At 48.7% G+C, this 23,503-nt stretch overlaps 2 protein-coding genes across 4 annotated transcripts; both read right to left on the bottom strand.

Annotated features, from left to right (window-relative positions):
* Positions 1-1,008: 1,008 nt before the first annotated feature.
* On the bottom strand, positions 1,009-7,237 carry LOC130157223 (cytochrome P450 2J2-like). Of its 2 annotated transcripts, XM_056356599.1 has the most exons (10): positions 6,822-7,237; positions 6,170-6,466; positions 5,452-5,614; positions 5,151-5,300; positions 4,443-4,603; positions 3,861-4,037; positions 3,469-3,598; positions 3,043-3,230; positions 2,398-2,536; positions 1,009-1,691 (listed from the first exon to the last, which is right to left on the bottom strand). In XM_056356599.1, exons 2-10 carry the CDS (start codon positions 6,356-6,358, stop codon positions 1,516-1,518), a joined length of 1,473 nt encoding a protein of 490 aa, XP_056212574.1. In that variant the 5' UTR covers positions 6,359-6,466; positions 6,822-7,237; the 3' UTR covers positions 1,009-1,515. The 2 variants fall into 2 exon arrangements, with proteins under 2 accessions (XP_056212574.1, XP_056212576.1); XM_056356601.1 differs by lacking the exon at positions 6,170-6,466 and having other exon boundaries at positions 6,822-7,234.
* A 2,272-nt stretch (positions 7,238-9,509) lies between these two features.
* On the bottom strand, positions 9,510-18,435 carry LOC130157222 (cytochrome P450 2J2-like). 2 transcript variants are annotated; one of them, XM_056356598.1, is made up of 10 exons: positions 18,351-18,435; positions 17,872-18,128; positions 16,097-16,259; positions 15,295-15,435; positions 13,484-13,644; positions 12,521-12,697; positions 11,818-11,959; positions 11,455-11,642; positions 10,415-10,553; positions 9,510-9,950 (listed from the first exon to the last, which is right to left on the bottom strand). In XM_056356598.1, the coding sequence occupies exons 2-10, from the start codon at positions 18,094-18,096 to the stop codon at positions 9,772-9,774; spliced, it is 1,515 nt and encodes a 504-aa protein (XP_056212573.1). In that variant the 5' UTR covers positions 18,097-18,128; positions 18,351-18,435; the 3' UTR covers positions 9,510-9,771. The 2 variants fall into 2 exon arrangements, with proteins under 2 accessions (XP_056212573.1, XP_056212572.1); XM_056356597.1 differs by having other exon boundaries at positions 17,872-18,404.
* Between the last annotated feature and the right edge of the window lie 5,068 nt (positions 18,436-23,503).

Raw genomic sequence — 23,503 nt, 5'->3', positions numbered from 1 at the left:
TCCCAGCCTTCCATGCTTCCTCCCTTGTGTACTCGGAGGAGAAGAAAATGCAGGTTAAAATAAAAGGATTTGAAACCCACCTGGGCATTAATACTTGCATGAAAAAAGATGCTTTTACGTCCTTCAGGAGATGACTTAATTCTTGGAAGAGGTGCTGGGAAAAATTGGTTTCTTGTAGGAACATGTAAAAAGTACTGCAGGAAAAATTGAAAATGAACAGGAAAAGATGGCTCTCCCCTCGCTTCTCCGGAAGGCAAGCAGGAGGTGGAGGTGTGCGTTATCGGCGCCGTGCCTTCCCACCAGCCCCCGGTCCCACTGCTGGGAGCTGCATCTTCTTGTGCCTGGAGGCCTTGCTGGGGTCCCGTGGTGCCACAGTTGGAGTTGATGCATTTACTGGTGTTAACCATCAGCTGTCTGTCAATCTTGGAACTGTTTCACCTTACACGTGGTGGTTTGAAACATTAGTAATTTGTTGGCGGTATTTTCCAAAGGACCTTTTTATTCATTAGACTGTTGTGTGAAGCAGGTTTAGCTGTGCATCGTCTGTTGCTGGAGCTCACCCCTCTACCCACCCCGGCCACACCAGCCACTCGATGATGCTGGGCAGGTAAACAGGATTTAGCATATTCCAAAAGGCAGGACCTGTGACTTCTATGGCTGGAAGTTCTAGAGATCTGGCGGAGCAGAGAGCACTCCCCACATGCTCCCTGTGGGTGTTACACTCCTAATCACTGTGGCAAGCCAGGACCTGGCCACAGGCTTTGATGGTTTACCTGCTAGTGTACTTGTACTGACAGGGACATTTATTTTCATCAGTTCTGTAGGAATTGCCTTTGCTGTTACAGTGCCGGCCCCTCTGCTAACGGAGAGCAATGCTGCAGTGACGTGGGCCAGGCCCTGCCTGGGTGGACTCGCAGCCCCCTGCCACCCCCTGGTGCTCTGGGCACGGCTGAAGGCTGGGAATCACCTCTGTTGGGCTTCACTTTGCAGAACGCTTCGTGACAAAAATGTTTTGGTAAGCGTTTATTGATGCAGGAGAAAGAGATATTATAGAGCAACTTTTGGGTTTTTTTTACCCGATTACATGCCAAGGATAACAAAACCAAAAAATGTTCTATTAATGTGATAAAACACAGGCTGGTACTGCTCTTCCACAGTACACAGCCACAGCCTGAACACAGCAATCCCTAAAGTCTTGCTCGTTCTCTTGCCATGGTGAAGCATGGCCATCCATCATAAAATTAGGAAAGCCCCAAGCCCCACATTCATTTGCAGTGCCATATGGCAAGCCTAAAAGTGCCCTGGGAGATCCCAGGCTGATCGCCTCTCTCATGTGATACAGAGTGCAAGGTCTGCTTCGAAAAGAAATTATTTTGCAATTGCTTTAAAAGAAACTACCCAGCCTCTCCCTGGAGCCAGGCGGTTGTTACCACTGCCCAGGGGAGCCACCGAGGGCTCCTTCTCAGCATCCTTCCCGAAGGATTTTTCCCTGCGAGGATGGTGGCCCAGGCTTCCCTACCGCGGCACGGCACAGATCTCGTAGGACTGTGGGGCCAGCGTGATGCCTAGCTTGAACTGGAGGGTGAGCGTGGTGTCCGGGGGCGCCTGGAAGGTGAATTTCTGGAGCAGAGCCGTGAAGAAGAGGAAGAGCTCAGAGCGGGCCAGCGACTCGCCCAGGCAGGCACGCTTCCCTGTGGAGACAGCCACCCATGGCATCCTCAGCCTGCGCCAGCTGCCCAGCTGCTTTCACTGCTGAGAAAGCCCCTGCCTTCCCGTAGGACCGTGGTCCAGCTGTGTCACCCCCTTCCCAGGGTGAGATTTGCAGCCCAAACTGAGCTCTGATAACGCCATGGGCTTTACAGCGCGGGCTGCCCCCGGAGGGCACGTGCTCCGGTGAGCTGTGCTGACGTGCACAGTCTGGCCGTGGCCGTGCTGGGAGCGGTGGTTTGTTTGAGCTGCACCAAAGAGCTACCAGAGGTGGTGTGTGAGGCTGGTATGGGAAGCAGGGGTGCTAAAAGCAGTCTCCCCGGGGAAGCTGTTGGCTGGGGTACCCTGTGGTGGCAACAGCGAAGCCCTTGGTGAACTCAGCCACGTGGAAGCAGGAGCACAGAGCGATGCTCTTCCCTTGGTGAGGGTGTTTCTAGGGTCTCTGCCGTTTTTAGGGTCTCTTATTCATCCTCATCTCTCTTCTGTACATGTGAAGAGAGATGAGAAAGGGCTCAGAGCATGGGTGAGGTGCTTTGGGGTGGCCACTTGAGCACTGCTGGAGTGGCTTCTTCCAGGGTGCAGCCAACACCTGCCCTTTCCATCGCTATTTTCCTCTGTGTCTCCACCATGCAGTTGGGAGCCCCATCCCAGTGCCTCAGCACAGAAGCACCATGGTCCAGCAAATCTTACCTATAGAAAATGGCATAAAAGACTCTCTTTTCCAGAACTGACCATCCTTCAGGAAATGCCCGGGGTTAAAAGTGTCGGGAGTTTCCCACTCATTCTTGTCAAACATCACGGAGGTTAAATTTGTGAGCAAAAGGGTGCCCTAGTAGGTGAAAAAGAAATAAATCACACTTTCTCTGTCACTGGCAGCAGGAAGGACCTTTTTATCTTTCATTCTCCTCTTCGTGAAGAACATCCACAGTCAAATTCTGCTGCAATTATTTGTCCATCACCCCCCGCACAGGCAGTGTTTTCTACTTCTTGCCTGTTCAGAGGTGCATTATTATATACCCACACTTCTCCCTCACCAGCATAATTTTTATCTGCTGTAATCTTGGGCCAAAGTTCCTGTAAAAGCTAAGTGAGATGGGATCTGTGCCTCGATAGGGGGTGTGGAGGGGTGTCACCCTGCAGTGCTTTGCACCATTCAACATGCTGGAGAACGTTTGGATGGCAAAAATACGAGTTCGCTAGGACTGAACTCTGGCCAGGGCAGAAAGGCTGTAGCTCTGCCCCTCCTGCCTCCACAGGAGCGAGCTGGTCTGGCGGATCCTGCCTGTGGAACTGGGAGGCCCTTGCTCAAGTCTCAGTGCTCAGGAGTGAGGTTACCTTTGGTATGTGGAAGCCATCCAAGACCGTGTCCTTCACCACCTCTCTTGGCACGTTGAAAGGGATGATGTTGCCTTTCCTCTGCACTTCGTGGATGACGGCGTTGGTGTAGGGCATGTTGTTCCTGTCCTCCAGGGCTGGCTGCCGCAGCTGCCCAATGACCGTGTCAATCTCTGTTTGCACACGGGCTGGTGGGAAACAGCAGGGATCAGCCAAGGTTCACGAAAAAAACCCAGCACCCTTGGAACAGCACAAGGGGTTGCTGTGAGGGGCCCCCAAGGACCGACCTGGGACACCTGCTACTGTTTGTGCACCTCTTTTGTGTGGGTGTAGGGGGATTCCCCATTTTTCTCTCTCAAAAAAAAGAGGCTCCCATGAAGCTGTGAGGGCTAAAAGCAGGGAAAACCACCTTTTTTCTAACTGTACCTTGAATTTCTGGATACATGGCCATATACAGCAGAGCCCAGCGGATGGTTGTGGACGTGGTCTCGGTCCCAGCAAACAGCAGGTCGGTTGCACATGCCACGAGGTTTTCCTCCCGGAAGATGCCGTTGCCCTTCACAAAAAGGTGCGTTAGTACCACGTGAACAGCAAGGGCTGCCCTGACACTGGCTTAGTCCAAGTCAACCCCAAGGACTTTGGCAGACGCTGCTGGCCCCCCCCGTGCCTCCATCCCACTAACAGGTGCTCTGGGCCCGATGTCCGTCCTAAGCTCCTAAATGGCTACACAGGCAGCTCCGATGGGGAATTCAGGCTCATTTCTCATCCCTCCTGAGTTCTAAGCCCCGCTGCGGAAGGGTTTGCTCCACGTTGCTGACCTTGGCTATCTCCTGCAGGTAGCTGCTGATGAAGTCATAGTTCTCTGAGAGGTTACAGTCCTCCTTGTGTTTGTTGATCTTCTCTTTCACGAAACTTTTCAACAACCTCCAGTTTTTACGAATGGTTTGATGGGACCCAGGGAAGAACTTTATTATAGACGGGAAAGAGTTGTACAGCTTTGGACACAAAAGAAGAAGGGTGAGTGGAATACAGGACTGTTATCAAAACTGAAGGAGCCTGCGATGCCACTGAATTGCTGGAGTTGTGGAAATAGCTCAGCTCCAGGAGACCATTACAAGGGGTTGATATTCCTGTTACGGAGTGACTCGTGTATTACCCGATGGTACAGTGGGCACGATGGGCAGGAAAGGTGGCGTGGGGTGAGGGAGAGCAATATGACCATTGCCCAGCTTGAAAATAGGCAGGAACAAATTACAGGCAAATCTACCCTGTGTGAAGGAATAGGGAATGATGACGACGTTTGCTGATGAAAACACTACGAGTTTTGAGGCTGACTACAGCGAAGAAACTATGGCCCTGCAAAACTGCACAGCATCCATGTTGGTGGCAGGAGGGTGTACCTGGCTCATGATGGTCGCGTGGAGGCTAGTTGTCTCGTCAATGAGCTTCAGCAGTTTTTGGAAGTCCTTATCCTCGTAGTCAAACCGATTGCCAAAGGTGATGGAGCAGATGATGTTTGAAACGGCGTTACTGATTTTAATGTGGGGGTTGAAAGGCTTTCCTGGAGAAGGAAAGGGGAATGATCAATTCTCTTCCAGTCTTCACAGAAAAGTAGGAAACAGTTGTCAGAGATAAAATATTCAACAAATACAAGTGCAATGAGCGGCCCTGATGGGCACCCTCTTGTGTCACTGCTCTCCCGGGACGCCTAGGCACCCCCATGAGCTGGCCAAGTCTGGCAAACACCCTGACAATCAGACTACGGAGATGTTTGTTTACTTTGGAAGGCAAGAGCTGCAGAAGGGTGGACGTCATTTGAATTAATCGGAAACACTGGGATTTACACACGCACAGGACTTTCCAGAGATCTGCGAGAGAGCAGTAGGCTGAGGGTGGGCTATGACTAACGCTTTGGGTGTTACCTAGCTGCATTCACCAGTCAGTTAGGAGGCAGAATGCCTGTAAAAGTGAGCTGGGATGCTGGCAGGGTGCTAGCATCGCTTGCAAGGTGAGTTGTATTTCCAGCATGCAATGAATCATGGGTGAAATTATAGTGGGCCATACCGGTTCCTGTCTTCAGCACAGCTTATGAGGGTCATAGCACTCACCTTGCTCGTCCCCAAACACATCCACGAGGTATCGGCACTCCTCCTGGATGCGCTCCTCCAGGCTCCTTTTCCCCAAGCCTAAGTTTCGGAGGGTGGTCAAGGTGAACCTCCTCTGCTGCTTCCACAAGTGCCCGTTGGAGGAGACCAGTCCTGCAGGAACACCCCACTGTGAGCCAAGGCAGGGCCCTCCACCGAGGGCAGAGAGCTCCAGGGCTCTGTCTTATCTCCAGCTGTCTTGGACCTCCGCAGGGTCAACTCTTTGACCTTACAGCTGAGATACGTGTCCTGAGGGATAACTCACCTAACTTGCTGAAGATCTCCTTGTCAACTGGAATTTCAGGGCGATCGATGAAGTTTTCCCCTTGGTTTACTAGAGCTTCCTTAACCATCCGCAGCCCATTTACGAACACAAACGATGTGGTGCCCAGCTGCAGCTTGAAGATGTCCCCAAGTTTTTCAGAAAGCTGGGAGGGGGGGGCAAAATAAATAAAAGGGCTTTCATTTGCAATGCATGTGTCTGTCGGGACAGGGACAGCCCTGGCAAGGGACACAGATGAAAATAAGGGAAGCTGAGAGCAGGAGGGGAGACAGGGTGTTTGCACAAGTGTCTGCTTGACTCAGTCTTTTTTCTTTCCTCTTTTCCCAAATCACTAATCAGGAGTTGGTGTTAACTGGCCATAATTCAAGTAAAACTGTCCAGGTTTGATTTTTCAGTCCTGTGTTTTTCATGCCCTTCCCAAACACCCTTCCAGTCCCTGGCCAGGCCTATGGGGCTCCTACAGCTGCCACCGTGTGCATGGTATCATGTCGTGCCCTTTGTCCAAAAAGGTCGCTCCACCTTTGTCCCCCTCCTCCTACCCAGGCAAACTTCATGATGTTCCTGCTGACCAAGGGAGAACCTGCCGCCTCTAGGTCCCCATGGGCCATGGGCTTGGGGTTAATCCCTTCCCCATGCTGCAAAGGTGGTGTAACCGCAACCCCCTCCGCCCCCTTCCCCACGGTGCCCACCACCCCTGTACCTTCTGCACTGTGGCCTGGGGGTTGTTGAAGTTCAACAGGTACATGTGCCCGATGAGGGGGAGGGAGAAGGGGCTGGGAGGGAAGTTCTTTGGCTGCCTCTGCTTCACGTAGCTGGCGACCAGCAGGAAGACAGTGAGGAAGACAAGGAGCATCTGGAAGGAGATGCTCTCCCAGAGGAAGCACAGCATGGGTGGATGGTGGAGCTCCACAGGGATGTGTCTTGTGGCAGGTCAGGGCGGGCTGAGCTCAAGGGATGCCACCAAACCCCCTAGGGATGGGGGGAGATGGGCAAGGTGCTGGGGGCACAAACACAAGACAGCATCAAGCAGCTTTTGCTGACCTGGCCTGGAGACCACATTTGAACTCCCGCTTTCCCATGTTTCAGCAAGGACTGTTTGATTAAACTCAAGCATTTCCTCTGATCCCATTTAAAAAACCCTGAACACAAACCATAACACCCCCAGCTCCCTCTTTCCCCTCCTGCCTCCCACCGCTGCTTTACAAAACCCCAGTGATCCACGTCCTTGCCTAAAGGACAGAAAGGAGCTTTGCGGGGCCAGGATTAAAACCTTCTGGCAGCCACGCCATGCTGTCCCCATGAGCCCGTGGCTTGACGTGAGTCCCACTTTCTCCTCCCCGTGGTGCCCTCACCGTGCCGTGTCCCAGCGTCGGCTTCACAGTGCCGGGGAGGCTCCCGCCGCTCTGAGCTCCTCACGCTTTCCGAGTTTGCAGAAGCTCGTTCAGTGATATGAAGAGTCCCAGACCAAGCCCCAGGTCAGCAGGGCCATCCGAGATAAGGTTGCACAAACCTTTCGCAAACCATCTGACTCACTGGTTGAGGTTTCGGTGTGTCAGGGTGATGTGGGCTGGAAGCCGTCCAGGATCTGCAGCGGTTTCTAAGCACCATCATTTTCTCATCTCGGCTGGATGTGTGCAAGCAGAGCACCCTGCTCCGGCCGGGAGCCGGCCTTGCCCCAGGCCCTCCCGCCATCCCTTCCCGCCCGCTGTGGCTGTCGAGCGTGCAGCCCATGCCGAAGCCGTGCCCAAAGCCCGACAAACCCGGGGCAGGTGCTGAAAAGCCACAGCAGGTGCTGGGCCCTTTGGCGGGACCTGTAACCATCTTCCCACCCGAGAGTGGCTCCGAGGCAGGCGGCTGGCCAGGCACTACACCACAGTGGACGTGGAGCTGTGTGCTGTGCTTTATTGCAGAAGAAGCGAGGGCATTTGCACCAGCAGTTTGCCATCACACTGTGTGGCTCTGCTGCGGCTGTCAGCTGCCTCCTCGTGCCCCGGGGGGTGATTCGGGTTCGTTTTCTCTCTTTTGGGGACATTGGATGTGGCTGATGGGGTTGTCCGGTGCTGAAGACAAAGCACAGAGATGCAGCAGCACCGCCAGAGTGATGCCATACACGTGAGGGCAAAGCCTTTACGTTTGAGAAACTTGAGAAGTTAAATCATTGTTTTATTCTGCAACATAAAGGGGATGAAGCTGTTTTTCAGGAGAAGCTCTCTTTTTACCTCTGGCTTTTAAGTGCACTTAGGCATGAGCCCTGTGGAAAGGCAGGAGTTTCCCCCTCATTCACATGAGATGTTCTACTCAAAAAACCTCCATGTTCACGCCTCCTGCCTTTATGATTTGGGATCATTACATTTAATTTTTTTTTCCCCTTCAATGGATTTAAAAAAAAGAAAAAGAAAAAGAAGACAACTTCAATCTTTTATTCTCTCCATGAATGGGGAAGGAAACCCTAAAGTAACAGAGAAAGGCAAGTTTGAAATGGAAGAGGGAAGAGTTCAACACTTGTTTGCTAAGCCAGTGCAAATAATACAAGCTGCAGCCCCATCCCAGAGCTCAGACCTACACCAAAGCGAATAAAAAAAAATGAGAGAAACCACTGCTAGTCCTGAATGGCTTTGAAAACTTCATAGGTGAAAAAAAAAGTCCACAGATCTTTTATGTTTTCTCTTTTAGAAAGAAAGAAAAAAACCCACAAACCACCACGGGAGCCTGTAACTGCGAAACATTAATTAAAACTGCAATAGGATTAAAGCGATCAGTTAGAAGGACAGCTCATTGACAAAATCCCGGGGTGCCCGGCGTGGCAGGGATGTGATGTGCAAAGGACTCTCCCATGTGGCATAGATCTGCCACTGCACAGTGATTGCTTTGCAAGGCAGCAAAGGCGGTTATTGCAGAGATGGAGGCTAAAGCCAGTGGAAATGAAACTTGATTTAATCCTCTTTTCCTGTTAACTACTCAGTGCCCTACGTAGGTGCCCATAAAAAAGTCACTTGTGAAAGGTGGGAAGAAAAAAAAAAGGGGGGTGGGGAATAAATCTTTGCTGTGGCTATATTCTAAACAAAAGCACACAGGAAAAAACATTTTTAAGCGTTAGTGCTTGGTCACATAAATGGAAAACTTCTCCACAAGTTGCATATTTAATTAACTCTTTTCCAGAGAGACCCCAGCATGGGCTAAACAGTGTCTCCACCACAGAGGGTGCCATACCCCTGAGCCACCTCCTCAGCCCCACACCGTGCGTGGCCATAAACCTTTGCCAGGGACGGAAGGTACGTGGAGATCTCCTGCCTTCCCCCCGCAAAGCCTCCGTGCCCACATTTCCTTCCTCAGCCATCAGTGAGCCGGCGTGGGCACGGCCCTTCTGACACTGCTACTTCTCATGCTGCTGGGCTTCTGTTAAACCACTCCTGAGCAACACCACACAATTATTTTTTTGCAACTTTTCTTTCCCACTTTGTATTTTATTAGCACAAACCTTATCTGGATAAACCTTTCCTGCTTCCACAATTGCAATACTGTTTTTGTAGGCGTTCAAGACCTACTGGAAGCACAGTTCCTTGTGCCATCCTGCTTGGGTTGGCCTTTGGTGGAAGCTGCTTCTGGCACCCTGTAGCCTCCTAATTAAAATTTCAATATCCTTATGAGAGAAAAAAAATACGCGCTGCTGCTGCAAACATCTCAGCTCAGATATTTCCACCAGAAAGCACCAAAGTGATGGTGCAGGGGGCATACAGCACACTGAGCCCAAGCCCACCTGAGGCTCAGGATAGGCCACCTGGAAGTCCAAATTGGTGCTAAGGCATGAACCCAGAGCTTGTACATCCAAGGCCAGCTGCCCCCACTGACCATGGACACCTTGGAACACAGCCCATGGTCATTTGGTGTGCTGCAGCACTCGGATTTAGGGGTTGCTAAATGGTCTCTGGGTGGTGGATATATCCCCTATGGAAGAGCCAACATGGACCCAACATGTTCCCATGCTTTTACAGCTGGCAAACACCTCCCTGGGGGTTGCGGACAGTGGAGATTAAGTAATAAAGCTTTTAAATTCATGCATTTTGTTGAACTGATAGAGGGGAGGAGGCAGGAGGTGAAGGGAAGAGCCACAAGGGTTGTCCTTGCTGCAGCATGCAAGATGTGGCCCTCTGCCCTTCCCGTGGCCACCCGCCTGTTGGTGGGTACGAGATGCCCATAGTTCACCATTTCAGCCCGAACTCCGCGGGGCGGGTGGCCGAAGGGACACTTTCTGGCTTGCGGAGGGCTGAAGCAGGGGGTTGGGGGGCAGCCCCACGCCGGCCTTCAGTCACGAGGCAGCGCGCAGATCTGGAAGGGCTTGGGGCAGCGCGTGAGGCTGAGCGTGAAGGCGAAGGTCAGCGTGGCAGCCGCCGGCGCCTGGAAGGTGAACTTCTGCAGGAGGGCTGTGAAGAAGATGAAGAGCTCGGTCCTGGCAAGCTGCTCCCCGGGACAGGCCCGCTTGCCTGGAAAAGGAGTAAAAACCTCACCGAGTCCCGGGCGAGCGTCAGCCACCGCTGGGGCTCCCGCACGCGCGGCCTTGCACAGGCTGCGGGAGCTTTTCTTCCTCGAAAGGTTAGGTGGCAATGTTCACCCACACATTCTGCAGAAACCTTCCCCAGAAGTTTACTGCTGAGCAAACTGCGGTGGCTGTGCCGATAGACGAAGAGGGGAAAACTCGGCGAAAAAAACCCAAAACATTTACACAGCTTGCACAAGAGGAAAAAAGCGTCACTTTTTCATCCTGCGGTGACAAATTGATTTCCCTCCCGCTCCCAGCAGTCAGTATTAACTGCCACTGGGATTTTCACTCTGGGGATGGGCTGGAAGCTGGGCAAGGAGCAGTACCTCCTAGTCCAGAGGGGGTGTCTTGGGGGGAAAAAAAAAAACATTGCAAAAAGGAAAACCACCTTCCCATCCATCATTCTACCTGCAGAGAAGGGCAGAAAAGCCTCCCGCCTCCTGTACTGGCCGTTTTCCAGGAAATGTTCAGGATTAAAGGTGTCTGGAGTCTCCCACACGTTTTTGTCGAACATTATCGAGGTCAGGCTGGTCATCAGGGTGGTGCCCTGCAAGAGGTGGAGAAAACGGGCCGTTATGTGATGGAGAAGAGCCGACGTGTTGTCAGACTAGTGTATTATTAGCTCGGTTCCACACACAACGTAAACTACATTTTTTAAGGGCAAAATGTTTTTTTTCTGAGCTATGTAATTAAACGAGAGTGAAAGCCTGCAGAATTGTTCACTTCTGTGTGTTTTATATATCACCATAATGTTGATCTGTACCTTGTGCTGCTGTCACCGGTGATGTTAACATACACCAACTTTAAATTGGTAACACTGTGTTCCCATAGGAATTTGAAGCAATTTAACCAAATAATTTTCAATCGATTCACTTCATCACATTTTGCTTTTTAAACCCGATCTGGTTTATCTCCACATCCTTTATCAGAAAAAGAAATATTCTAGTCAGTGTGGAGCAAAACACCTAGATTTTTTATTTTTAATTTTCCTTGACTCAACCAGTCATATACATGGAAGAGACTACTTATATCTAAATCCTGTATTTGCTTTCATAATTGCAGAATGGTGTGTATACATCAATCCCTGTTACCTGGCTTTTATCAAGTGTTACTTTTTAATACTCTGTGGAAATAACAAACCCAGACTCTTTGCATTCCTTTTTTTCTTGGCCTTCTATTCCCATTATGTGTGGCGGGTTAATTTAAGGGATAAACCTCTTAAAATTGAAAATTATGACCAGCACCATAGGATCTCACAATCCTCCTCCACAAGTAGGTGAGACCCATAACAGCACTACAGGAGAGCTTGTATTTTCTGTATAGCTGTGATATCTCCATAAGATCCTGCTGGCTGGTTCCCCTCCTGGTGAAATTTGGGACTTGGGCCATGCAGCCCATGCTTTGGGTGGGATGGTGGGATGAGGGGGAGGCTGGTGGTGTCCATGTACTTTGGGCAGGTGGAAGCCGGCCAGGGTAGTGTCGCTGGTGGACATCCTGGGCACCCCCAGCGGCACAACATTGCCCACCCGCAGGACCTCGCTCAGCACCGCGCTGGTGTACGGCATGTTCTCCTTGTCGGCCATCATGGGCTGGCGGGACTGGCCGATCACTGTGTCGATTTCAAGCTGCACTTTCTCTGCAAAAAGTAAAAAAAAAAAAAAAAAAAAAAAAAAAAATCTGTGTTCAGAAGGTTCCCGATAAGAAACGTGGGGCACAGGGATGTCCAACATGTGGTAGAGCTGGAAATAACTCTTTTGTGAGTTTCACTTAACTAGTTTTGGGCTAAATGAAGGACCCATCGGTGGCCCTACCCTGAATGTGGGGGTACACGGCCATGTAGAGCAGAGCCCAGCGGATGGCAGTCGCCGTTGTCTCAGTCCCAGTTAAGAAGAGGTCCAGGGTGGAGCACAGCAGGTTTTCCTCGTGGAAATATGAGCTGGTGTCATCCTTAAACTTGGGGAAAAAAAATGGGGATGAAAACTTCTATTAAGGAGAGGATGCTTTCAAAAACCCAAACTAAAACCACCTGTACATAAATCAAGTCCTTCTGCTAGTTTATTATCCACAACCCCTGGACATGGAAACTTCTACCCCTCACTTTTGCTGAATTTCAAGCCCTACGGACTGCTCCGAAAGCTATCCTGTTTGCAGTAAGGTGACTCTTGAAAGCAGGTAGCATTTTTAAATGTGAAGTTTCACAACAGCAAGCACAGGCCTCCAAGCTCTCAGAAACGTGAACATGTTCCCTGAGAGTCCTCCTACGCCGTGTGACAGAATGAAAGATGGAAGGAGGCAAAGTGTAAATACTTTCAAATGAAAAAAAAAAACCCACCAAAAAATCTGTGTGTTTGCAAAGTGAACAGCCTCCTGCTGTTGCTAAAAAGTTTGAAGTGGAAGAGGTAGGGAGGGGCAGACAACGCAGGAGGCATGAGCTCCTCTGCCAAAGCAGCCTTGAGTCTCATCTGCTGATTTTGTGGGTTAAGGTTTAGGTGGCTTTAGGTATTTCCCTCTTACCTTTTCTATTTCCTTCAGGTAACAGTCAATATAATCCCCTGCCTCGGACTGGTCCAAATCCTCCTTGTGCTTTGCGATCACTCCTTTCACAAAATATTGAAGTTTCTCCCAGTGCCTGAAGATTTTCCTAAAGGGTCCTGGCAGCCATCGCATGACCAAAGGAAAAGCATTATACAGCTGGTGAGAAACCAAAAAGAGCAAAAGAACATTTCTTGAGTTAAAAATGGGCCAGTATCATAGCTGGGATGATAGTACAATTTATTAGTTCCGCTTGCTGCCAGGGAAAAATATAGTAGTTTTGCTACAAAGGTCAATTTAGTTACACAGATGTAAACAAGTACCAACAAGATAAGAATCGGCCAGATGTTTTCTGCTGATAAAGTTCTCTCATATTGGGTGGCCAAAGCTGTCACCTAATGTGAGATAGCCACTGGAGTCAAAGTCAATGTGGACCCAGAGGAGCCCCTTAGTGCTGGGTCCATGGAGGGGACAGAGATCAGACCTGACCCATGGTATGTGGTCCCCAAATCCACCTAGTTTCACCTGGACTCACAGGCAGTTTTGTAATAAAAAAAAGCTATTTGAGAAACTGGTTGGGAAAGGGATGGGGGAAAAGATAGGAATTTTCACAGATCATGCTACTAATTGGCTCTTCTTTTTGTAGAAACATAGATATTTGTAAGCTTTTTCCATTGTTCTTTGGTTATGTCAGGCTTAAGGTTGGTTTTACAATCCTGTAGTGTTCTTTTCTCCATGTGCCTTAGTAATTTAAACTTTCTTCCTTGCCTTCCTGATGGATTTTGTGTAGAAACCCAGTGTAATGTAAAACAATACTTGTGGTCATTTCCCTTATAACATGACTCTTTTCTACAGTGAGAAGCAGGTTATGTCAGTGCCTTAGAAACTCTGGTTTCTGGGCACTTACATGCAGCTGAAGCTAGAAAAGCATCCAGCCGGTTTTACCTGGCCCCAGAAACTTCCAATGAGCAGCAGCGTTTCAGCCAGCGAGTGCAGTAATTCCTGAAAACGGTTGTCATGGTAGTCAAAGCGGTTCCCAAAAGTTATGGAACAGATGATGTTCGAAACAGCGCTATTAATTTTGTAATGAGGGTCAAATGGTTGTCCTGGAGGGAACAAAATGAAAGAGCTTGCTTTTTTTTTCTTTAAAAATCTCAGTCAAAACCACATTCTCTACCAGGTCAAGTTGTGAAGTTGGGGTGAGACCTCACCTACTTTTCATCCATGGTGATGTTAAGGCTTCGCCCTGCATCCTGGGGTCCTCACCACCCCCATCACCTCCAGCACCCCATGGGAGGTTGGGCATTGTGGGCCACGACATCCTTTCTCCCAGGACATCCCCTCCTGTCTGCAGCCCAAGCTGCTGGCACACACCGATGCTAGCACAGAGCTGCTGAAGTAGAGCTTGAACTGCTTTCCAGGGAAAACAACCAGGTGCCTGCCACGCTATGGCTGAGGTTTGCATGCTACAACATGTTTTTTGGTGCCAATTTTAAACACCAGGAGAGGGTCCCTTGAAGCTCAGCCCAGGGCAAGGAGCTAGGACTAGCCACACTGCAAAAATGCCACCGCACTGGCCATTAAATGTCCACCCAAAAGAAATCAAGTGAGATGGAGGAGAGAGGGGAGAAGGAGAGGATTGCAAGTCTCTGCACCCACCTGTAAAACCCAGCAATAGCTCATATGGCTCATAGACATGATGCACATCAGCTCCAGTACGAGCAAAGTGTGGTATGACATTCACCACATCTGCATTCCTTGGAAGAGCTATCGAGCTGAGACCATCACCTCCTAGGGCACATTTAGGCAGCCTGGAGAGCTACTTGCCATGATATGAGAGACTAGTATCGGTCAGGAATTCAGTCCAGCCCCGAGCTGCTGTCAGTACGCTGGGGAGCATCACTTTGAAATGCAAGGCACTCTGCACAGGACTGCTAATCTCTCCACTCTTCAAGAAAGTAATTAAACTGGGCTCGTTCTCAGATATTAGAGTGATGGACATGATCGCTATTTGTCATTACTAATGGGAAGAAAGGCCCAAACCAGTGGCTTAATTAGTTTATTGATTAGGACTATAAGGGACTATAATCAATTGGCAACATGAAGTATTTGGCCTCTTCAGTGCAACAGCAATTAAAATGGAGCAAGTTCAGTATATAATTTTGCAATTCCTATTTAGATCTTTCTTGTTTACTATATATAGCTCCATAGAATTAGCTAAACCCCATCTGCTTCTATTTAAAGCTGAAGTGCAACATCACCCATGTACCAACATACAAATTATTCTTACTAATATCCCTCTGGCAGTTGTTAAAAGCTGGACCATAAAAAAAGCAAGGCACACGCTTCATCTGTGCGTGATACAAAAGGAAAGCCTGACTAAACAAGTTTTAAAATACTTTGCAAAACCAAGGACAAGCAGAGGTTAACTAAGCCTCTGAGCATACATGCCTGATAGCAGGAGAGCTGCATTTATTCCTTTGCGGAATACGGGAGAGACTTTCTTAGCCATATAAACATGCAAGTTTTAATAAACACCTAGTATATGTTTGCTTAATATTAGTAAGGAAGAACTAAAATGGGAGGCCTGAGGTCTACAATAGTGGTAAAAGGCACAGTCTGGAAGCATAAGGTAGAGATCTGAACAACAGAAGAGATGTTTTGTGTGTTAGGAGCTTCGTCAGACTGAGAGTTTTACACCTTGTTGTTCATTTAGCTGGAAGCTTGGGGCACAGGGCTGTACCTTAACCACCCACCTTTCTCCTCCTCAATCGTCTCCACGAGGTACCGGCTCTCCTCTTGCACTTTTTCCTCAAAACTTACAGAAATGCTCTTCAGTGTTGCTAAAGCAAACTTTCTCTGCTGCCTCCATATATGCCCATTGGATGATATGAGCCCTGCAGGTAGAAAACACAAGCAAACAAACCTTGCTCTGGGTCACACACGAGCAATAGGATTCAGCAATGGCCATTCATCTTGAAACCACCACCCCCCACCACCACCAAAGCAAACGAACCCCACAGACCTGGAAAAAACTATAGTTTTGCCTGGGAATTAAAATTCAAGAGTAATTGGCTTATGCTAAAGATCTAGCTTTATGGATTTGCTTTAATCTGTTACTTTGTCACTTTGCGTGGGAAAAAAAGGTGTAAGCCAAAATACTATAAGTACTATCACACTGTTGGCAGAGCTGCAGGCAGGAGCACCATACCCCGTCTCTGGAGCTACATGCGACTGAGGGGAAAAAAGTGAAGGAGAAATTAAAACCAAGGAGAAAACTCCACAAGCCTATTGATCTCTGGGCAGCTTGCATTTATTTCTCCTCTTTCATCAAGACCTGACTTTGATTCCATCACCATCCCAAAATCCCAGGAGATTAAAACGTGCACTTGTGAGATCATTAGACTGAATTAAGTTCTTGCCTTACTCTGTGCAACCTAACTTCACCTTCATGGGTGAAGTTAGCAAGGGTTGAACTCAAACTGTTTCTTTCACTCTAATTCTTATCATTGTAAAGAGATGAATATTTTGTACCAAAATCCTGGTAGCTGTGCTTACCAAAGCCTCTAAATATTTCTTGGAGGAGTGGAATATTTGGCCGATCTGCAAATATTTCAGCCTGGTGGACAAGAGCTTCTCTCACCATCTGGTACCCGCTGACTACCACAAACGTCAGGCTTCCAAACTGCACGCTGAAGATGTTCCCGTACCGACCGGTAAGCTGAAAGAGAGTTCATCACCCTCTGAGAGCAAGAAGATGGAAACTTTCAAAGCTGACCTAGACAATACCCGAATTACCTATGAATTCAAATAACTTCGAATTTAGTCCCATTTGGAGGAAGCGGACTTAAGAAAAACCCAGACCCAAGTCCACAGGTCCCACCCAATCTGAACTATTCCACGAAGGCTGGAGACGGCATAAAAAAATCCTGGAGAGCTGTAGTGTGGGAGAGATAGTTTGCTTGTATTTGTTAGCAGGTATGACCTGGGTTTCACCAGGCAGTTGCATCAATTTAACTTGCAACAAGGATTGTAACAAGGACATTACTTGCTTTGTAACTGAGGGGCATCTGCTCCGTCCCTCTTCCTCACAGATAGGGTAGGAGGTGAAGGCACCACCTGGGTCACCATACCCAGGCTCTTGCTGCTGGGGGCAATTCCTTTCATCAACTTTTTTGTCTAAAGCAGTGTGGTTTCTTGCTCCAGCTGTCTCGTTTAGAAAGTGGCTCCACCTGCAAATGCCTAGAAACCTACTTCTAATTTTAAGCCTGAATGCATTTATGGCCAAATTATAGCTATCTACCTTGCACAGACTTGGCTACCATTAGTGTCTTCTGTGCAGCGTTCAGCTCCCTGATGTCTAAGAGCAAAGGGTGATCATGTTGTCTCTCAGGCCACACTCTGCCAAGGAGCTCAGGCCATCCTCTTCTTAGTGTGAGTCTACAGGAAAGGACATCACCCTGAACTGCTGTGGAGACTTGTGAAACCAGTCTGGGGCCAAATGGGTGTCTCAGTCAGTGTGTGTATAAATGAACATGATTAATTTTGTTAATAATACTTGTGCGTATGGACAAAACATCCTTAGCACACCACCTCAGCCTTCACCGAGGGTTCCCCTAGGGGACACCTGTGATAGTGGCCTGTGAAAACCCGGGGTACATAGACTGGCATCAGCGTGCTAAGTACAAGCAAGAGATAAATAATCACCAGAAAGGATATTTGCAACCACCAAGTCAGAACCTTTCCTTCCACTTTTTCAGAGAAGCATACTCAGCACGCATAGAATAACCCTCTTCTGTTGGCTTTGGTGGGAGTCAAAGCTCTGGAAACCTTTCCAGAGCAATCACTGCCTCTTTCTGCAACACAGAAGAAGCCACAGGGATCGTTAACTCAGGGTCTTAAATGTTTCTTTCAGATGTAATGGGGCAAATTGTTGGCCTCTGAGCAAAGACAATGACAAGACGATTTCCAGAGGTGATCTTCACTGTCCAAACGGTCCCTTTCCCACACAGCACTTGCCATCCATGCCCCAGCCTGGTCCAGCCCCTCTGCACCCTTTCTGGGCTCCAGAAGAAAATGGCAGCAGTCAGATGGGAAGGAAAAGGAGGAACGCGTTGGTGTTCCTCCATTATGGGTTTCTTTCCCATTGGACCTTCCTACACCCATGGAAGAGGAGAAGATAGTAAGAGATAAAACCCAGGAAGGTCATCTACCACATGTGGTTACTATTTAGCCAGTTCTTCAGAGGCTACCCTTGCTTCACAGGTTTGGTGACAAAAGTCACTGAAGAGTTAAAATACTGTTAGCAGGAGAAAAGTCCATGGAGCTCTTACCTTCTGCAGTGCGAGGTGGAGGGGCTGCTTTAAGTCCACAAGGGTTCCCACAAGAGGAAAGACCTGTGGCCCTGGAGGGAAATTCCGGGGTCGTCTCTTTTTCACAAAGTCAATAATCAAAAGGAACATGACCAGAACCACCAAGAGTGTCCAACCGTTCAGCTTTGTCAAGAGAGAAACCAAATCAGGCCAAAACTGAAGCTCCATCTTGGCTGATGAACTCATGGATTTTCATCCCAGGAAGGAAGTTGAAGCTGCTGTAATATTTGCAAAAACAGGAGTAAGAAAGGACTGGAAAGAAAACAGCAAGCTAAGATGCTGATAGCCTAGTGGGGACAGGACTTGCTATGAGCAAACTCCTTTATCACGTACAGCTACTGCCAGACCACCTGCTGAATAACTAAGTTTAAACACCAGCATCTCCAAAAACAACCCCAAAACCTCAAAACACTTGGCCAAACAAAAGCAATCTTGCGAACCTTTAGCTTTACATCTCTGACAACTCCCTAATTTTCTTACAGAAGAATATTCCTCCCTCCTGCCCTTAACAAGGAGCTCCTTTATACAGACACCTAGATGGGATTATAAGCATTACAAACGTTTGAGGTTAGGTGAAAGCAGCTTACTTGGCTAATTACATATGGTGGGCGTTGCATAATTTAAGAAACGGTAAGGCATCTGAGGTGATGGACATCATACATGTCGCTAAGGGGCTGATCCTGTTAAGTGCTAAGCACCATCTGCAAAGGGCTGGATGCCTTCTGCACCCACCAAAGCCTGCCAGGCTTTGCCAGAGCCATCAGGTGAAGTTCAGACAAGGGAAGCACTGCAGGAGCCCTTTGCCCAGCCACTTGAACAAGAATTAAAGAAGCTTAATTTTGTGACTGAGAACATAGGCTCATGCATTTGGCAGGTAAAGGAGAGATTGGAACTTATGCATTTAAATCTCCTGGGTTTTCCGAAAATCTTCTTTGTGTAAAGCTTCACATTGTCCCAGGGTAAAACTGCAGTGGACCGACAGTGACCTCTGTGACCGCAACTCTACCTCTAGCCACCTGCCAATATTTAGCTTAACTTGTTTCCACCTCTGGTTTTGTTTGGTGCTTTTTTAAAGAGATTTACTTTGCAAACAATCTAAATTTATACCAAAGCAAAGCTGTCAATAATGATTTTTCAAATTATTTGCCTAGAAGTTATGGTGAGAAGTTCAGAAGGAAAGTAAATCTTTGCCTTCAACATTTTTCAGAAAGCTTCAGTTTTTCAGGGCAAAAAGCAAATTTTCCTAGGAAATAATAATTGGGAAAAAATGTTGGCGTTCCTTAGTCTTTCCCCACTTTTAAAAGCTTTGCTGACCATGTCTTTCATTACCTTGGTGACTGCAGTGCCAGTAGAAGCTCACGGGCTGTATGACAGCCCCGCACCTTAGCCATGGCAGGACTCCTCTTTAAGGGCAACACTGACCCGCAGCCTGACACTTCTTGGCTTAAAATATTATTTACAGGTTTCTGGATGGTATTAGGCACCAAGTGGTGACCAGTAATGGGAGGAACATCTCACATCACTGGTATATAAAGTATACTTTACATCTCACTGTAGGACAGCTGTGAGCAGCAGTGGTCGGGCATGCTTTGCTTGTGCCCATGCCCCCGTGATGCTCCTGTACCCGTCTACGTCAACGCACCTATTCCACCCATCCTGGTGTGGCAAGCTGAGCCTTGCTTACCAGAGGCTATATCAGGATAGTGGGCTCGTGCTCTTCATCCTGGCATCGGGGAGATGACTCGGTTGGTGGAGGTGTCAGCCTACAGCATGCTCAAAGGGACTGTGATGATAAGGCGTCAACTTCTGCTAGCCCAGTTTCACTCCTCTGTTCTGCGCTATGCCATATGATTTGTCAGCATGCACACAGAGTGCAGATCCCTCTACCACTTGTGGCTGCTGTGAATCGGGCTACGTGCAAAGCCAAGGTGTTAATGTGTTCTTCTGGGTGGTGTTGTGGGGGCGGATGCATCGTGGTTGACAGGAGAAATGTTATTTTTAGCAGGAGGAGCACATTTTGCATGTACTCACATGTGTCTTGTCAGTCAGAAACCTCAAGCCTGTTACTTTGCCTTGAAGCTTCCCATGTCCAAATGCATCTCTTCACAAAGTTCTCAACACGCCAGCTTTACGAAAAATTGGGGAAGAGCGTTCCAGTACTACCAGGGCTCTCCTAACCTCGGTAGACAATAACACCAGCATGTTACCAACTGCATTGAGACGATGCTATTTTGGGTCCCGGGCTTTAATGAAATCAGTTCTCAGCACGTGGTGATGTGCAAATCCCCAGAGCACTGAGGAGGAAGTCATATGGCTGCGGCGCGTGGGCAGTACGAAGGTGTTGGACAATCCCTTTTTCTGCAATCTTCACAAGACCGACGGCTATAAGATCCTGGCCACCTGAAAGATGAACCCATGCCTCTGGTCAGCACCACTAACACAGGAACGTTGGTCTTCTGTGGTCCAAATAGCCAAAATGTGAATTAATATAAGGATGTACGCCCACACATCTAATCAGGAGCAGGATGTAAAGCCACTTTCCCCAGTTCCCCTTTGAATACCTCTTCTGACCCCAGTGCTCAACTTCTTGACAGCCTCACCTGAGCTCGTGGATACCATGCAGACAAATAGTGCCATATTGCATGGACACACACACATCACTGCTTGAATATTAAGGCATCTTGAACAGCCAACAGACAGAAATTGGCCCATATGCTTTGTACCTTCTTCCCTGGCTAGATGTCTAACTGTGTGCAGAAGGTTTTGAAACACAAAGAGAAACATTCTGTTAAAAATGCAATTACCATTTGTTTTTCAAGATATAGTATCCCATTATTTTTTCCAGAGAAGTGAAATTCAATAAGGTTACAACAGAATGTAGTCCAACAGTTACCGTACTTTCAGAGCGTTATTTAAGCTACAGAATTTCTTAATGATTAGAAACATATGTAGGAAAAATCACATGCAAAATGAGAATGACTGGAGACAATTTTTCCCCCAAACACTTTTTTCAGGCAACTAACAGCTCATCCACCGCTGTGGTTCCATCCACCACGTTGGTGGTGTGAGACCCCCACCCACCTGGGGAGCTGTGTGCTCAGGTCACATCAACTGACGGGCTCCATCCTGATTTACACCAAGGAATATTTCACTGCTTCTTTCCTCCTTATGTCAGACCCAAAGGAGCAATGCCATTTTCACCACGGGCAGCCAGGTGAACAGCAGCGACTGCCCCGAGGTGTGTGTTAAGGCCACGTCCCAGGGGGATCTCACACAGGTGCAGCTGCTGTTTCATGATCCAGCCCAGGTGAGTCCTAATGGACCTGGAGGCAATGGACACTCATTTCCTTTAAGGATTTATTTTACTGGGTACAACGAAATCTACAGGAGATTTGTAGTTGCAGAGAGCCAGGAACGGGAGTGCTGGGGCACCTGGAACAAGCTCAGGGAAGGCATGGTGGAGCCCAGTCCTTCAGGTTCGGTTCCCTGCTTAGGATGATTTCCCTGGGCTGTAAGTGCTCCCATGGGACCTCAGGGCTCAAATGCATCCCGGGTTCTGAGTCCAAGCCCCAAACTCAGGGCGCCGAGTCCATATTTACTGCCTTGCATGTGCAGCGAATACTAAAGTGCCTCCAGTTTTGCATCTTCTCTCTCTCCTACCTCAGACTAGATGCAAATATTCTCTAGTTTTCCTGGGACTCCCATAGACCTCTCACCTACAACCTCCTGGCTTCTACAACCTTTGCAGCACTAATTAAAGCTATCAGGCAGGCAATCGCCACCATGAATGTGCAAAGTGAGGCATTACAAGCCTAAACCAAGCAGTGTGACCAGACCTATGGTGTCCCGTTGTGCAACCTGGGAAGGATCCCAGAAGATGGGATGCTCAGTCCCCTTCTGTAGCGGACCAAAACGTCCCTTTTCTGGTGCAGAAGACAGTTGCGGTGAAGGGATGGCGCTCAGCTTTGCCAGCCAGCTGATAGATGCAGGTAGCAGGAGGCACTGCAGGGAGCACTCCCCGTGCCTCCAGGCCCTGGATCACCCCCTGACATTTTGGTCTTCGGGCCAAGGTTTGATTCCCGTCATAGTCAGGAGCTGCATCACCTTTGCCAGCCTGGCACGGCAGACCCCATATGGACGTATTGAATCAGATTTTGGGGGTGCCGGGTGCTTCCCCCCGAGGGGGCCGTGCTCACGGCGCTGCCGGCGGCAGCCGCCCACGATCCCCCTGGCAAGGCTCCGCCGCCGTCTGCCGCAACCTGGCACAGCCGGGGCTGCAACCCCGGCTGTTCACACGGGGCGGCTTCCCGCATCCAAGCTCTTCCTCCAACTCTCCATAAACCTCTAAAATACTCTTCCTTCTAAGATGCACCTTTTCAGTATTCACAGAGAAGAGTACAGTCACATATTCCTCTCAAAGCCACAAGGACTTGACTAGAGCTAAAATGTCATTTATGTACATATCACAAGCGTTTTTCTAGGCACAGATGTCTTTCTGGTGCCAATATGCTGTTTATGTACTTATCTGTCACAAGCACATGTCTACATACATATGCCCTGCTGGCAGAGGCACAGAGCATTTTGAAACTCTTATTAGACTGCTAATGAATAATACGCATACAAAGGAGAAAACAGAAGGTGGATCTATCAGGAACAGCCTCTTTCTTAACTACCTTTTAATTGTAGGAGAGGAAGAAAAGAGATGAATTTTGATATGTTGGCATCTGTGAAGGCCTGCTTAGCAGCATCGAACGCCATCATTTTAAAAGCGGATTTTTCACAGGTTTGGGTATTTGGGGGGGGGGGGATTTTTTTTTTCTTAAAAAAAAAAAAAAAACCCACAAAATTTTGACACTGAGAGTATTGCAAATCCTGGTGCCAATGATGTACGATAGTGTGATTGTCACCATGGAATGCTGAAAAGCCCGAGCAGCTGTTTGGCATACTGACAGTGCAAATTCGGAGCGTTTTAAATGCAAATGACAGTATTCAATTGATCGCAGGAAAACAATGGGTCATAGCCTTACCTTTCCTTGGCTACACTCTGAATAATCAGTCTGCAAATCCATGCACAATAGGGATATTGTACACGTTCGGGGGGGATTTTGTTCCCCGTGTACATGGGGTCCATACGATGCTTCTTCTGGGCAGAGATGAAAAAGAGGTGCTTGCTGCACTGTCCCAGGCACCGCTCTGGGGCGAGGTGGAGAAAGGGGCACAATTTGCTCCAGATCCGCCACGTCCTAAGTGTCAGCCTGTTTTTCCTCACTTCTATCCTTTTCTGCTTGCTCTTTAATCATTCCCAAGGGTGGCTGGCTTTCTGCCTGACTTGTCTCCATTATACCCTGCTGCAATCAATATGGCAAGCAGAAATCAGCAGGAGAAGGCATGTTCTGCTCTCAGTGAGAGCCGGTGGGAGGGAAGGAGATCAGGCCAGCCAGCTGCAACCCCAGCCCAGCAGGCAAACCGAAATCCAGCCGAAAAAGCCGCTGCCAGGCGGCTGGGTCCTGTTTCCTTCCTGGTGCCCCCTGCCTGGCAGAGAGCAGCAGGTAAAGGTCTTCCTCCTCATCCCAGCCCAAGGAGGGCAGGCAAG

The sequence above is a fragment of the Falco biarmicus genome, chromosome 11 (assembly GCF_023638135.1).
Source record: "Falco biarmicus isolate bFalBia1 chromosome 11, bFalBia1.pri, whole genome shotgun sequence".
Lineage (NCBI taxonomy): Eukaryota > Metazoa > Chordata > Aves > Falconiformes > Falconidae > Falco > Falco biarmicus.
The sequence above is the reverse complement of the archived record's forward strand: the minus strand, read 5'-3'. Positions and strand labels throughout refer to the sequence as shown.

Excerpts from the sequence above, each read along its gene's own strand:
- LOC130157223 (XM_056356599.1), bottom strand. The coding sequence starts at position 6,358 with ATGCTGTGCTTCCTCTGGGAGAGCATCTCCTTCCAGATGCTCCTTGTC. Across the intron at positions 5,301-5,451 it reads GGAGATCTTCAGCAAGTTAG|GACTGGTCTCCTCCAACGGG; the intron begins GTGAGTTATCCC and ends GTGTTCCTGCAG. Across the intron at positions 1,692-2,397 it reads TTTTATGCCATTTTCTATAG|GGAAGCGTGCCTGCCTGGGC; the intron begins GTAAGATTTGCT and ends CTGTCTCCACAG.
- LOC130157222 (XM_056356598.1), bottom strand. The coding sequence starts at position 18,096 with ATGAGTTCATCAGCCAAGATGGAGCTTCAGTTTTGGCCTGATTTGGTT. Across the intron at positions 12,698-13,483 it reads TTGGAAGTTTCTGGGGCCAG|CTGTATAATGCTTTTCCTTT; the intron begins GTAAAACCGGCT and ends GTTTCTCACCAG. Across the intron at positions 9,951-10,414 it reads TTTTCTGCCCTTCTCTGCAG|GCAAGCGGGCCTGTCCCGGG; the intron begins GTAGAATGATGG and ends CTCCTTTTCCAG.